Here is a 16,586-nt window from a genome sequence, read left to right as displayed (position 1 = left end):
TTATACGTACCGTGTCCTGGGTTCTATTCATTAGGCATCAGACGAACTGAAACAGGGAGGGAGGGACTACCTGAACTTGTCCAACACTAAACGCTCGTTTTTGTTTTCTGTTGCAAAACGTTTAGCAACGGTATATCCTAATGGACACGACCCTGAGCACACAACTACGGGTCCCCGGTTGAGTCATACTGAACTAACAAACATGGCTTCCACATACAGTCATGAGTGGAGAGCAGTTTGCGACAAATTTAATAATGCTCAAGATCTATCTGAAGTAGAATCAAGAAAAGACCCAGAAAATGACCCTTTTCGATCGAAGTATAAGGCAAGGGAGCTTTTGAGAGAGATTTACTGCTCCTTGAAGAATTTCGATGTCGGTGAAAACGAGAGCGTCAATGATGAAGCCGACCAGCGCCCGACAGAGCAGCCGGTTGACGGAGGAATGGAGGAGGGCTTTGGGAGAGGCCACTGTGGAGATTCCCCAGCCGGATCAAGAGCAGCTAAACTCGGGGCGGTGGAGTATTATCTTGGTGTAAACCACGTGGAAACAGAAGAGCTGTCTGCTGGAGAGGAACATTTAATGAATTGCATGACATTGCTGGAGAAGTGCAGCATATCACCAGAGAACGTGTCTTTGTTCATCCAAGTCAGGGTAATCAAATTAAATTGTATTCATCACATACACAGTTTACAGCCGGTATAAAACGTGCAGCTCCCTCAACAATGCAGTAATAGAGCACCTAGCAATCTTTAATTTAGTCCGCAACTAGCAGTCCATTGCATAATATTTGTATAATTAAATATGCACACACATTGTCTAACTTTAGCTAAAGATAATGAATTAAGTAGCTAGTAAAATTCTGTGAACTGACTTTGCTGTTTGTGTGTCTTTTTTTACAGAATCAACTGGGCATTCTGTGGGCTGGCAGGGATGAAATTGAGAAAGCCCAAGGATTTTTGGAAACTGCAGAAGCAATGTATATTCGGTACATGAAAGAGGTAGCTTGTAACGACACTGTCTAGATGCATAATTTACCTACTTAGCTAGGTTCATTTTGGGAGAAGAGAAAACAGCAGCATCATCATCTTTCATCAGGAAGGCCAGCCGCAGTGCATTCTGGATTATTGTCCTGTCAGACTTAATTCTATGTTTAATAATTGTGACCTTGAAAAGGCTGAAGGAATAATCTATTGTTTTGTTTTATTCACACCATAGGATGGGCAACCCCCAATGGACCTCACCGAGTTCTTTGTGGCAGAGGAAGAAGCATTACCCCAACAGGAGAGGACCAAGAGGTAGGGACATCACTGTTGTGGAGTCTTTCAACAATTTCATAAATAAATGACATTGCTCTTTTTAACTTTTCCCTCTCTTCAAACAGATTTGAAATGGCTTATACCCACACACTGTACTATCTTGCACAAGTGTACAAGAACTTGGAGCAGTATGAGAAAGCTGGGGGCTACTGCCACAGCACTCTGCAGAGACAGCTGAAATTCAACCAATTCATTCCTCTGGAATGGGCCATCAACGCAGCCACGTTATCACAATATTACATCACCAAGGTAAATGATAAACTGTACAAATGTGTTGTCTTCATCAAGATGAATGACTTGTCATGTATTTACAGTCAGTACATGACTTGATTTCTTTAAAATTATATTTGGTATTTTTAATAAGATCCCCATTTCTATTTGTATTATTATGGATCCCATAATAATAATAATAATAATGGTGTGAAAGCAGCAGCTACTCTTCCAGGGGGTCCACATGAAACATGACATAATACAGAACATCAACTATGGATTAATCTCACATATATTTTGTTCTTCCTCCCAGAACCTCTACATGGAGGGCAGGCACTGTCTATCTGCTGCCAGTGTCATAGCAGACCTGGCCGGGGAGGTCCCCTCAGAAGCTGCTGCCCAGGAGAGTAAGTTCTCACTCTGAATTCATATACTCAACCTTGATAGTATATGTTCTTTCTGAAATGTTTGTAAAGTTGCCTTTCATTCAATACTCATTAATACACATCTCAAACCTTTTTCTCTAGGTGAAGCTGAAGCTGAGAAGCGAGACCAACTTAGACAGAAGAGAGCTGAAATAGCCAGGTGTTGGATAAAATACTGTCTTAATTTGTTGCAAGATGCCAAGAAACTTCTCGAGGTAATTTAGATATCTTCAGATCAAATGTAATTCTGTAGATGATTAGCCTATAATTGTGAGACAGTATCTTATTCTTATGTCTACCGGTTTGAGCAGGACAACATTGGAGAGCTAGATATGGATCGTCAAGCAGAGCTGAGAGCAACACGGCTACAGGAGGAGGAGGAGAAAGAGAGGGGAAGGAAGAGTGCTGTTCTGTTTGGTTCCACTGACACCTTTGACTCCATCTGTGGTCTGGAGGAGAAAGTGAGTTGTGTGTTCCCTGTGGACTTTGAGGAAGCCCGCGCCATCTTCCTGGTTGGCCAGACCTACGTAAATCAGGCCAAGGAGTACTTTGAGATGGACGGCCACGTCACAGACCACATCGAGATCCTGCAGGACCACAGCGCTCTCTTCAAGGCCCTGGCTTTCTTTGAGGAGGACATGGAGCGTCGCTGCAAGATGCACAAGCGGCGTGTGGACATGATGGAGCCCATCTGCAAAGACCTGAACGCCCAGTACTACCTGCTCGTCTGCCGCCAGCTGCAGTTTGAGCTGGCTGAGACCTACTACGAGATGATGGATCTCAAGCTGGCCGTGGCCAACAAGCAGGACGACTTGGATGCGCACACGGTCAAGAAGTTTAACCACCTCTGCTCCTCCTCCACCAGGTTCTACCAGATGTTCCTTGACTCCGTCCGCTCGCCAGAGGGCAAATGGCCGGAGAAACTGGAGGATGAGGTGCTGAGGCCGGCACTGGTGGCTAAGTTCCGGGTGGCTCGTCTCCACAGCAGGCTGATCTCGTCCAGCAAAACCGTTCAGCTGGAGAACCTGAACCGCTCCCTGGAGTGCTACAACTTTGTGGTCCAGTACTGCAAGGACAACCCAGAGGCTAAAAGCGCCATTGAGACAGAGCTGGAGCTGAGCGAAGAGATGGTCAGCCTTCTGCCCCTCAAGATCAACCGACTCCAGGCAAATCTGGCCTCCTCTAACGGACTCTAAATGTGTCCTAAACGCTACATGACACACCCCTATCATATATTGCATATGTAATTCTCCTTAACCCCCATCTGCATTTCCTGATGTCACTGTGTAAATTGTTACTCTTGGACCAATTAACCACACCTTTAATATCTTAAAACAATTAGTTATATGCATGATAACACATTCATTGCCTAATTTATTTGTTCTAGCTGATTGAAAATAACTTATGTTGTATGGAATGTAGATATGTAGCTAAAAACAATGTAATGGAAACATGAATTAACTGATGTGATATTTGTTTTAAAGGGATGTTTTTCGGTTTATTTCCAATTGACAACCAAAAATAAACAAAGTGCAAATCACTTTCACTTGTCTCTCAAAAATTATAATTGTGTAAGTAAATTTGAACAATTAAGTTGATTATGACGATCTATGTGTTCTTGTCCAGCAAGTGTCAATTGTGTTTTTAACACAGTATCAAATCGGAACTCTAATACATAGATACAAGCAGATATGTTGCTGCGTCAGAGTAGGGCTTATAAAGAAACTGAAGAGGGCGCTGTTACTCATCAAATGGCTTCTGACATAGAATTGCATGAAATTCTTTTATCAAAAGCAATTTTATCAGACCTTCAAATATGATGATAGATTCATGCAATGCTTTTATTATTAATATCCACAGGCAGAGGATACAGGGCAGAGGTTACAGCGGAAGTTATTTATCTAGCTACTTCACTTTAACTTTACTTCATTGTCAGTACTATACTAATTTGAAATGTAAATATACCCATTGCTCTCAGGCTAGTGCAAGCATAGATGTCTTACCCTATCATAAACCCAAATCTAAGACACTTCCTCCATTGCTTAGGTTTTTGTAACAATTTTAGTTTTTTGAAAAAAAGTGTATATATAAAAGGTATTATGTTGATGTCATGAACTGTCAGTCTTTGTGTCTATAGCTCTGTATATGAATTTTGAATGTTGTTACATTTCCTCAACCCCATCTCTTAGCTTACCAAACAAAGTGGCAGGGCCAGGCTGATGAAATATCAGATTGTGCCTGTAATTGGAAATTACCCTTCCGCTATCTGTATTAGCAGATGTGGCCATGCTTAGTATGAATCACTTAATCTTTTCCTCTGATAAGAAAAAGCATACACACGCCCATCCTCATTTATAAACTAATATATTGTTTTTTAGATAATCAAACCTTCACTCAAGTATGAATGTATAAATGTGTTCATAGCTGAATATAAAAACATCTGATAATCTTAATCTATTACCAAATGATTAGTTCCTCACAGACAAGTTACCAAGAAGAATTTTGTTAAGCAGCGTCTATCTATTGATAAACAGTGTTTTGTATCTCAATCATTGCTCAGTGCTACTAAGGATACAGCAGAAACTTAAATTCATCTTAGTTCCCCTTTGAAAGGTTCCCAAATGTTTGATGATCATGTCCATGAATACTTGTTTTTTATAAAATAAACATTTTATTGTAACATTCATACAAACATAGGAACATAGTAACATTCATACAAACATAGGAACATAGGAACATTGTAACATTCATACTTACATGGGAAAATATATAATAGCTCTGTGACTTAGATGTACATAATTGTACATTTTAGGAGCTGGGAGGATTTAATTACAGACCTATATTGTTTACATTTTAAGAGGCATAAATGTGTCTCTGTGTCAAGATTTATTGCCACTTCAGCTCTGTAAATATACTTTGAATGCAAAACCATCCGGATGGGGCTTTGGTGTTGTTACCATGTGAATTCTCCTGAGCAAGATGCCAACGAGGCTGTGGGAGACATTTAGCTCCACTTGGTGTGACTTGGCTGTAGGATGAAATCTCAACCTGCCAATGGCAGTGTAGTCGCTCTCTTTATAAGCCCAATGAAGAGGAATGATCTTTTCTCCATTTGTGCTAAAGAGAGATGACAGACAAGACAGCTGATGAGCATGCTTGTTATTTTAAAAACATTCAAAATAGTAGCTAATACTTATTTTTATTAAAGCAAAAACATGTTTCCTTGGTAAGGTGGAGAATCGTTCTTTTTGTGCTTAAAAAATGCACATTTGATATAATTTACTCAACAAAAACAGTGTCCACAAAAATAAAATAAACAATAATTCAGTTGAATGATTTGTCCCTGCCCTAGAACAATGTATGATTTAAGGCATTTCATTTACTAGGTCATCAAACACTTCAGTATTTGCTCAGCTAGGGCATTTTACTCTGAATGATATTTGAGAAAGAGACAGTCAGCAAAGAATCTAGATGACCTCATTCACGTCTCAACTTTCTACCCTTCTCTAGAAAATCTTCTGTTTGCATGCATGAGTGATCAACATGGAGTGGTTTTCAGTGGACACAGATTGAGCCTAGTCCTAGACCAAAAATTATTTTCGATGGATATTGTCCATTGAGTTTGCTTTTTAGTCCAGGACTAAGCTTAATCTGTGTCTGGGAAACTGTCTCAATGAGCTAAAACAACAGCATGAGTACAAGTAACAAAAACAGACACTTCACTATCAGTCATAACATGTATAGTGGTATCAGTAAAGTTAGTCCAATCGTTTTTCAGTATAATTTGTTTTCATGGGATACATGGCTGAAGGGTAGACTGTAATGGAGCCTAAAAGCAAAAAGAGGAGATTCCTCAGCACATCAGGATGGGTCTCCAGTGCAATCTTTTATGAAACGGACAGTTTGGCAGAGCCATATGTTTAGACCCATAAGTATGACTGACAGTTGCTCCAACAGGCGACCTAATACAAACAGGTGACTTGCTGCAATGGGGTTATGACAGCAACAGGATCAGGACAAGGTTAGTAAATTGTGAATAAACTCAAGTTTTTCTTGTATGAATTGATCACTTACACTTTGAACTAAAAACTTCTAACATGTTTAAGCCTTCATACTTTTGAAGCCATGTTATTCTTGAGATCAACACATTTCCCCCTTAAGACAAACTGCATAGGCTATGTATGTTCCCCAGGCCAGGCACCTCTATTGCTGGCTGGCTTCAAAAGTATGAAGGCTTAAACATGTTAGAAGTGTTGATCTCAAGAATAACATGGCTGGCTTCAAAAGTATGAAGCCAGTGAAGAAACTGAAGTGTCATTTCCTGAGAAAAGATAAAAGCACCCGATAAACCCACTTCCTGTTCCATCTCACATCTACGACTACGCATTGGCTGAAAAGAAACATTCATACACATGCACGTCACCTTTTCAAAACAAGATTTTAAAGAGACCAATTAACAAGACAGAGATCAATCATCAGAATCTAGAGTACACTGTAAAAAAAATCTATGTTGCCCAACTCAGGATCTTTAAGTAACTAGTTCCACAGACTTTTTGAGTTTACTCAACATTTTGGAGAAGTGTTGGTCCTCTGTAGCTCAGTTGGTAGAGCATGGCACTTGCAACACCAGGATAGTGGGTTCAATTACCAGGACCACCTGTGCAGAAAGAATGATTGTAAGTTGCTTTGGATAAAAGTGTCTGCTAAAGGGCCTATTATTAATAAACATCCATATTTTAAGCATGAAGGACACCATGTTGCTTGCTAATATCGAGATTCAAGATTCAAACCCACAACCTCTGCCTCCCAAACACACATGACCGCTCTCCTGAAGCGTGTTACCCAGTCGCACCGCTGAAAAGGTAGCTATTAGACAATGCAAGTGGAGACACTGCAGGTCTCTGACAAGTAGATTAACTACAATATAGTATAATACAACTTGCCGAAAGGCACACTGGGAAATGTGTTAATAAGACATGTATTTTAAGCCAACACAGTATTTTAAGTTGCAAAGCTCAGCTGACATTGAGCAATACTCTTTCATTAATGTACTTATAATTTCTATTAAGTGCTTACATTGCTTGTCAGATCCATATAATTCTAATATTCTCACTCTTGTGTATTTTGAGTATGGTTTGAAATGCACTTTTCTTCCAAGTTGTGTGGTGTTTTCTAGCAGTAATTTGTTTGGTCGATACCAACCACATCCAAGACAGTGACAGTAACCCCACCTCAACATTTCGCCTGTTACCAATTTTTTTTTAACCTTTATTTAACTAGGCAATTCAGTCAACACATTCTTATTTACAATGACGGCCTACCAAAAGGCCTCCTGCGGGGACAGGGGCCTGGGATTAAAAAAATAAATAATTACAGCATAAATATAGGACAAAACACACACAACAAGAGAGACAACACAACACTACATAAAGAAAGACCTAAGACAACATAGCAAGGCAGCAACACATGACAACACAGCATGGTAGCAACACAACATGGTAGCAGCACAAAACATGGTACAAACATTATTGGGCACAGACAACAGCACAATACACAATACATCACACAAAGCAGCCACAACTGTCAGTAAAAGTGTCCATGATTGAGTCTTTGAATGAAGAGATTGAGATAAAACTGTCCAGTTTGAATGTTTGTTGCAGCTCTTTCCAGTCGCTAGCTGCAGTGAACTGAAAAGAGGAGCGACCCAGGGATGTGTGTGCTATGGGGACCTTTAACAGAATGTGACTGTCAGAACGGGTGTTGTATGTGGAGGATGAGGGCTGCAGTAGATATGTTAGATATATAGTATGCATACAGTCACTTTACCAATACATAGAATTTTCATAATATCTTCAAAATTCTTGAGAAATTAACCAAAGGTAATCAAATGTGAAATACTGCTCATTCATTTGCTGAAAATTCCCTTCAGCAAATTAATGGGGGGGACAATGATAAGCCTTTGGAGAGATGTTATAGCATACCATGTCTCCAAACACAGAGAGACTAAGTGTTTTACGTTTTAGATCTTATTTGTTCATCTAGGACTTCATCTATTGGATTTAGGCTATTTATTGGGCCAACGCTTGATTCAAATTAGGCTATGTGTCATTTTCTATCAATATATGATGGTCTATTGCAGTTTTACAGTGTGACTACCAATTTGTATATCCGTGGAATTTCCAGATTAAGCTACTGTGTTTATCTTTTTTTTGTTGTTACAAACTAAATGCGCTGAACGTAGGCATGCCAGATATGGAAGACAAGAACTTTCCATTGCGGATGTTAAACTTCTTGCTAAAAATTCTGGTTTCAGGAAACAATGACGCATAAATGGGCAGGGTTTAGGGGTATTCAACAGTGCGATTAGGTGTACTTTCAGAATATTCACACACAAAGGTTATTCTTAAAAGCATATATTGTCGTCTCCTCATTACAGCATCGAAAATAATGAAGGGACTACTGAATTCGAAGATCTGTCTGACACTGGCTGTCATCTTCTTTCTCGCAGATAACGGACATGGTAAGTTTTAAAATAAATAGTAGGCTATATCACCTTTTTGCATTAGCCACATATAGGATACTAGAATATTTAACTATTGACAAAAGTAATTAGGGATAGTTAAGGATTTTTAACAATAACATTAAAGTTGAGTAATTCGTATTGATACATTTATCCGCGCGTCTGCTTTCAAGTTGACGTCTTCTGGCACGCTTGACAAAATAGCCTATAGGTTACTGACTATTTTGTTTGAATTGGTCTGTATTTTCTGACAGGAGGACACGTTTTACTACCAGAATAGAGTACGAGTAAGAAAAAGGTTGAGGCCCCACAAGTTAGAACAATTCACATGTTACTCATAACTTTAAGCTGCCATTTATAAAATGGATGGTTGCATAAGTGAAAGTGTAATTTGATCATAGTATTGACATAGTCTATTGTAGGCCGTCATCATACTGTGAAGACATTTTAATGCCTTATAATAATAATAATATAGGCTAAATGTGTAAATGCAGAGTAGCCACTGTGAGTTTGTGTGAATAAGGTATTTCTTTGTTTTCTATTAAAAAATCTAAATAAGTAGGCCTATATCCATTCTGCCCAACAAAAACTAAAGCTGTAGGCTACCTATTTAGTTTGTTAGTTTTTTCTAAAGGGAAAATGTACTCATAGATTGCAAGAACAAGTATACTAGCAAGAAATGGGAAAGTGTCTCACAGTAGGAGTGCTGCTCAGGTCCTCTCACAGTTGGAGTGCTGGTCAGGTCCCCTCAGAGTGGGAGTGCTGGTCAGGTCCTCTCTGTCCATTATAATCTTAAAGGCAAAACTGATCCCAAATCAACACCCCTACTCTGAGACCCCTACGCTTGGTACATACGGACCGAGAATAGTTTAGAGTACATGTTTTGGAAAGTTGTCAAAATATACCCCCAAAACAAGTTGTTTTATACTGTTACATAATTTTTGTTGGGCAGGAAGAATGGTGGCAAGCACACTTGTTCATATCAAAACTCCCAGACTCCTCTTACAGGCTGACTACACCGCTCGCGTCGCAAAATCTATGTTATTCAATTATTGCACCCACACTGCTTGCGCGCACCAACGAGCATCTGTGCTGCCAATAGAAATCAGTTCTATTTCTGACACAGATCGCTCTTCAGAGTTTGTTTTGATATTTTAACCTGCGTGTCGTGATCGCGTTTGGTGTGGGGGGACAAAATACATTTATGCACGATGGCGCACGCGCGCAGCCGGTTTGGGTTCCGTGTTAGGGATGGGGGCTACCTTGACTTGTTCCTAAACCATTCCAAGGCCCTTTGAAGTCTTTTCAGGCCTATTGATTATTCCCGGGCATTATAAATCAGCATCCAGAAACAGATAACTGCCAACATAAAGGAAACACCAATATAAAGTGTGTTAATAGGGCATTGGATCACCACGAGCCATAACAGATTCAATGCATCTTGGCATAGATTCTACAATTGTCTGGAACTCTATTGGTGGGATTTGACACCATTCTTTTATGAGAAATTCCATAATTTGATGTTTTGTTAATGGTGGTGGAAAACGCTATCTCGGGCGCCATTCCAGAATGTATTAATGTTCTGTATTATATCATGTTTAATGTTTTGTGTGGACCCCAGGAAGAGTAGATGCTGCTTTCGCAACAGCTAACAGGGATCCTAATCAAATTCCAATGTTTTAAAGCATATATTTCATATATCATATTCAATAGGAATATTGTTGACAAATGATCCTTTGTCACAAATGAGTTATGTTTATATATTGTCATTCCTTTATGAAACACAGGGACTCCAGCAAAAGGCAGATATATGTGGGTTAAGTGCAGTCCAGACGCCAAGAATACCAACTGTGAGACACAGAGGGGTCCCTGGATGGACTTGCCCGGGCCTCCTGACAGACTCCCTTCAATTGCCGTAAAGGATATGTAAGTATATGTCATCATCACAGATCAATTTGTCAGGAGACCAAGGCTCTATGGGCTAATGAATTTCAGAATTGAACAGACTGTGACAGAATTGTTCAAACTTTAACTTCTTTGCGCCATTGCTTTTGATGAGCGATGTCTCCATAAAGGATTGCAATAACGGACATTGACAAATTGTGTCACAAACCCCGACTTAAGCAATAACATTTCCAAAATCTTTTCAAAAAATCTCTTCACAATTTCCTGTAGGAATGTTACTAATTACAGAATCAGCCTGGTAGGTACGTACTGTGACTTGAATGGCCTCCGATATTCGGTCTTATTCCGAGAGCGATGGTAGCATACAGAAAGAGAGCACTTTGATGACTTGTTATTAGTATAAACTACACACTGTGGGCCTACTCTTTGGTTCTAGATTATCCTGCTGAAAGATCAGTGTTAAAACTACGACCTATTTTAAATGATCTGATTATATATGTGTGATTTCTGCACTCATTATATTACGACAGACAGAAGATAACAATATGCACTCAGCTCTGTTAAACGCTTTGTTCAACGTTTTCACTATTGAGGAAGCTAAACATTTGCTATCACATGGTCTAAGACACCACTTCCCCTCTAGTGGTCAAAATCCTCAGCAAGACATTGTATCAGTTAGAAAAACACTAAGAGCCAAAAGGGTTGGATCTCACAAAACCCTCTTCCTTATACTGTTGTTTGCAGAAAAAGTTATTATTGTTATAAATTCCCTGTTACCATGAAGAAATATAAAAACCTGCCTTATACGACAATAAAGTACAATGGCAAAAAGTCAGGAATACATTGTTTAATTATGGATTTTGTGTATTACACTTGTTAAAAGTACCATGCAAACAGAAGCTTCAGTATTTTAATAAAACCTGTGTAGTAGTGCTGTTATTATGTTAGTAACAACATTGTATTTTATGCAATTACAAAGCATTTCCTAAATAATTACTATGTAACAACATATGAATCCAATATAGTGACTGGAGTAATAAGTGTTTCCTCACAGGTATCAGAGCAACTTTGTAAAGTTTTACAAATTATTCATCTACATGTGGTTATTTTCACATTCACTTTAATGTGCACTATGTAGAAATCTCTTTGCCATTTCCTGGTTGCTAAAATTGTAATAGTTCGCCTCATTTCAGTTTATGTGACAAAACAAGCAGGTATAGTGTAGAGAATCATTGTATACTCTAAACCGCTGTGAAATATATTTTCCATAACCAAAAATATTGTATTTTCAGCTGGTGTACAAAACCGAAAGTAAAAAACACAAAAATGAAACTTAAGAGCGGGAAGCATAGAAAAAATGCACATAAAACATATCTACTGCTTCTTAGACTTGCTTTCAATGAGAATGACAGCTCTATAACACACATTTTTATGTAAATTTGGTCGGGTCGCCCAAAAAGTTACATAATGCTGCTTTAAGTTGATAAAATAAAAGATTGGACACTGTTTCAACAATATATTCTCTGGCAAGAAAGGTTATAGAGTTATCATACACTCAGCCTTTCTTGTTAAACGCTTTGTGACTTCAACTTAATACGATCCAAGGCTCTCAGACAAACAAAGCAGGGAGGATGGGTGTGTAGAGACTCCCAGGCCTGCTCTGTAGTGAAAAATCACAGGAAGAGCTCAGAGGATGTAGACTGTAATGGCTAACGATACTGTGCGTCTGTTTTTCTTCCAGAGTGCCGGAAGAGGCTGGCTCAGAGCCGGAGGAGCAGTCAGACGAGGGTTCTGCCACAGGAATCCTTTTCACTGAGCAGGGCTCTGGCGACCAGTTGGGCAGCACAGATGTGGATGGGATTGACTACCCTGGCTTTGTCTTCCCACCGAAAATGACCATGGATCAGGCTCTGCCTCCTGCTCAGGAATTGAAAGAGGATCACCTGATCCTGTAGCCTGCCAGAATGCTAAATATTGAAATTGTGATGTCAATCCAGTTGTGTAAAATGCATTTTGTAACCTCTCATGATTCCATGAGCACCTTAAAATGGAATTTCCATTTGAATTATTGTATTTTCTGGTCAATGCTATCTGCATCTTGTGAAAGTAGTAGTACCATGCTATTTGACCCAGGTATTGATGCTTGGCTGTGTAAGATTGCATTTAGGTAACTGAAGTGTGGGCAATGTAAGTGGTTATCCCCTTAGAGGGCGAGGTAAACTCCAATAAATATACAGCCATTGTTTGAGTGATGACCTTGAACCTATGGTGAATCATTTCTATCCTGATGGCCCTATTAAGACACTTTATGTTGGTGTTTCCATTATTTTGGCAGTTACCTATATATTGGGTGGTTGAAATTATGCAGAACTTCCTGTTATTTGACCTTGTTTCAATGTTGATAGCAAAATAGTAAGTTTGAACTGTTTTAGCTATAAGCTATTATAAGCCCATTCCTGAAAGATAAGACTCTCTGGAACATGGATGTGCCTTCTGATCCCCTCTATGATGATCACAGGCCGCGCAGGACCAGTTCCATGCTGACCACACTGCCCATGTTACAGGACCAGTTACATGCTGACCACACTGCCCATGTTACAGGACCAGTTACATGCTGACCACACTGCCCATGTTACAGGACCAGTTACATGCTGACCACACTGCCTATGTTGCGTGCGGGATCATTGCAAAATAAATGTACACATACAGTTGAAGCCAGAAGTTTACATACACTTAGGTTGGAGTCATTAAAACTCGTTTTTCAACCACTCCACACATTTCTTGTCAACAAACTATAGTTTTGGCAAGTCGGTTAGGACATCTACTTTGTGCATGACACAAGTAATTTTTCCAACAATTGTTTACAGACAGATTATTTCACATAATTCACTGTATCACAATTCCAGTGGGTCAGAAGTTTACATACACTAAGTTGACTGCCTTTAAACAGCTTGGAAAATTCCTGAAAATTATGTCATGGCTTTAGAAGCTTCTGATAGGCTAATTGACATAATTTGAGTCAATTGGAGGTGTATCTGTGGATGTATTTCAAGGCCTACCTTCAAACCCAGTGCCTCTTTCCTTGACATCATGGGAAACAGGTACAAAAGTATCTATATCCACAGTAAAACGAGTCCTATATCGACATAACCTGAAATGCCGCTCAGCAAGGAAGAAGCCACTGCTCCAAAACCGCCATAAAAAAAGCCAGACTAAGGTTTGCAACTGCACATGGAGACAATGATCGCCATGTCTTTAACCAAAGACTAAAGGAGTGTATGTGTCCACAGGTATGGAAGGAAGCTAAAGTAATTTCACTGCCTAAAAATAGTAAAGCACTGTTTGCTGGCTCTAACAGCCGCCCAATCAGTTTGCTGCCTGTTCTTAGTAAACTGATGGAGAGAATTGTGTTTGACCAAATACAATGCTATTTTTCAGAGAACAAGTTAACTACTGACTTTCAGCACACATATACAGAAAGGCACTCAACTAGTACTGCACTGATTCAGATGACTGATGATTGGTTCAAATAAATGGATAATAAGATGATAGTTGGAGCTTTATTATTAGATTTCAGTGCAGCCTTTGGTGTTAGTGATCATAAATTGTTATTGAAAAAGCTCACTTGCTATAGCTTTGCATCACCCACCATCACATGTTTGGAGAGATATTTATCCAATAGAACCTAGAGAGTGTTCTTCAATGGAAGCTTCTCTGACATCAGCTATGTACAGTGTGGTGTCCTTCAGGGCAGTTGCCTTGGGCTGTTACTCTTCTCTATTTTTACAAATGATTTGCCACTGGTCTTACACGAAGCTAGAATGACTATGTATGCGGATGAGTCCACACTCTCCATGTCATCACCCAAAGCCAGTGAGCTCACTGAAATTCTAAATAAAAAGTTACAGTCAGTATCAGAATGGGTGATTAGTAATACAGTGTTGTATTTGGTTCCAAACATTCTCTAAGATCTAAACCTCAACTGGAGTTGTGCGTAAAGGCTAAACTCCTAGGTATACCACTGGATGGTCAATTATCATGGTCAAGTCATACTGACAAAGTTGTTGTGAAGATGGGGAAGGGTATGTCTGTTATAAAAAGATGTTCTGTGTTGTTTACCACAAATCAACTGCACTCGTTGTTAGGTCTCTGGTCTTGTCCCATCTTGATTACTGTCAGGTAATATGGTCAGGTTCCGCAAAAAAAGACCTAGCTGGTTCAAAACAGTGCAGCACACCTTTCTCTTAACTGCACATACAAACTAATATCAACAACATGCATGCCAGTCTACTTGAGGGTTGACGAGAGATTAACTGCTTCTCGTCTAGTTTTTATGAGAAATATTACTGTTATGAAAATTTCCCATTGTCTGCATAATCAAATAACATAGAGCTCAAACACCCATACATGCCCCACAAGACATCCCACCAGGGGTCTCTTCACAGTCCCCATGTCCAAAACTAATTCACGGCAACAGACAGTATTGTACAGAGCCATGATCGCATTGTCATCTACAATTACTCAAGCAAACAGCAAAATTACTGTCAAAAATATATTAAAACAACATCTCATGGAACAATAGGAACGGAGAAATGACAAACGCATGCACACAGACACACTCTATCACACACAATCTACAAACACAATATTCCAATAGTGTTTGAGCTGTGACATCCACTTGTATTGATCATATCTTCACTATTGCTAGATCTTTGCTCCAAAGCAATATCAGTTCCAATTGGCTGTAGTGACCATAAGATTGTGGCAATAACAAGGAAAGCCAAAGTGCTAAAGGTTGGGCCTAAAGTCATTTATAAGAGATCATACAAAATGTTTTCTTAGGACTCTTTTGTTGAAGAGGTAGTACACATACATTATTGTTTAGTTATAATGTTTGTATATCGTTGTATTTTAAATTTGTGTGACTGTTCTTGTTTATCAGTATATCAGTGTTTTGTTGTGTTTTTTTGTTGTGTTGGCCCCAGGAAGAATAGCTGCTGCTTCGGCAAAAGCTAATGGGGATCCGAGTAAACCAATAAAACCCATTTAATGAAAGTGCAATAGAGAGGGTATGGTGATCCATGCATGTGATGAGTAACCTTGCCTGAGACCTAAAGATGTGTTAGTATGACTGATGGCGTCTAACCCTGGTCACCTGTGCGCCAGACAATGCAACCTTTCAGGTCTCAGACAAGTTAGTCATCATGCGAGCGTGGTCACCAAACCACCTGTGTTACGCTTCACCCCCCTTTGATCTCCTCCTTGAAGAGACCATCCAAGTCACAGGACCAATGCCTAGGCTTTAGCTCAGCAGGCAAACACAGTCTTAACCCAGCCAGTCACATGATACACATCATGACTACCCTTGCCGGAGACTTGAAATTAACATGTCTAACACAAACTCACACATGTCAAACTAACACTTCTTTAGGTTTCAGGCAAGGTTCTCATCGCATTAGCATGGCCCACCAAACCACACTCGTTTGACGAGTAATTTTGCTGGATCTTGAAGACTTGTATTGGTGTAGCAGATGGGGATCTGTGAAACTCAATACTCAGTCTAAAGTGTCGGCCCTTGCTATTGAAGAAAGACCTTTTTAATAGTAAGATGGGTTGGAATGCTTCAGTAGGGCGTTCATGTGTGTTTTCGAGGCAGAAGTCCTGAGTTCAAGTCTCCATTTGAGCTGAATCAGGGGTAAACGGTACTAGCTAAGCAGGCAGCTAACATCCTCTACAATTGTGCCACTGAACTCCAATCTGCAGTTTGCTGGTTCAACCACTGTGGTCACTGTGAAATCAGTTTGGAAGGTGAATGTAGCAGATGGGGTTATGTGAAACTCACTCATCAGCTTGAAGTGTCGTCCCTTGTACATTAGCAGAAGGCCTTTCTCAATAGCGTGATGGGTTGGAATGCTTCAGCAGAGAGGTCATGTGTGTTTTCGAGGCAGAGGTCCTGAGTTTGAGTCTCGGTATGAGCTGAATCAGGCGGAACATTGGTTCGAACCCAGTCAATCTCAAGAGCGAGATTAAATGGGGAGTGGAAAGGCTATCCTTAGAATTATATTCTTATTAGGCCAAATTGCATTTTTTTGTGACACTCCCTTCTAACGTATCCTGCGCGGCATGTGGTCATCATAAAGGAAAACAGAAGGCATATCCATGTTCCAGAGAGTCTTAGCTTTCCAAATTCATAGGACGGAAATTAATTC

General features: G+C 39.7%; 2 protein-coding genes across 2 annotated transcripts; both read left to right on the top strand.

Annotated features, from left to right (window-relative positions):
* Positions 1-202: 202 nt before the first annotated feature.
* Positions 203-3,492, top strand: LOC120029577 (KIF-binding protein-like). Its single transcript, XM_038974853.1, has 7 exons — positions 203-652; positions 901-999; positions 1,217-1,296; positions 1,383-1,566; positions 1,841-1,934; positions 2,055-2,167; positions 2,264-3,492. The coding sequence occupies exons 1-7, from the start codon at positions 203-205 to the stop codon at positions 3,146-3,148; spliced, it is 1,905 nt and encodes a 634-aa protein (XP_038830781.1). The 3' UTR covers positions 3,149-3,492.
* A 4,781-nt stretch (positions 3,493-8,273) lies between these two features.
* LOC120030018 (serglycin-like) lies at positions 8,274-12,632 on the top strand. The gene is made up of 3 exons (XM_038975334.1): positions 8,274-8,472; positions 10,260-10,398; positions 12,119-12,632. Exons 1-3 carry the CDS (start codon positions 8,400-8,402, stop codon positions 12,330-12,332), a joined length of 426 nt encoding a protein of 141 aa, XP_038831262.1. The 5' UTR covers positions 8,274-8,399; the 3' UTR covers positions 12,333-12,632.
* The last annotated feature ends 3,954 nt before the right edge of the window (positions 12,633-16,586 follow it).

This window comes from Salvelinus namaycush, chromosome 35, assembly GCF_016432855.1.
Source record: "Salvelinus namaycush isolate Seneca chromosome 35, SaNama_1.0, whole genome shotgun sequence".
NCBI lineage: Eukaryota > Metazoa > Chordata > Actinopteri > Salmoniformes > Salmonidae > Salvelinus > Salvelinus namaycush.
The sequence above is the reverse complement of the archived record's forward strand: the minus strand, read 5'-3'. Positions and strand labels throughout refer to the sequence as shown.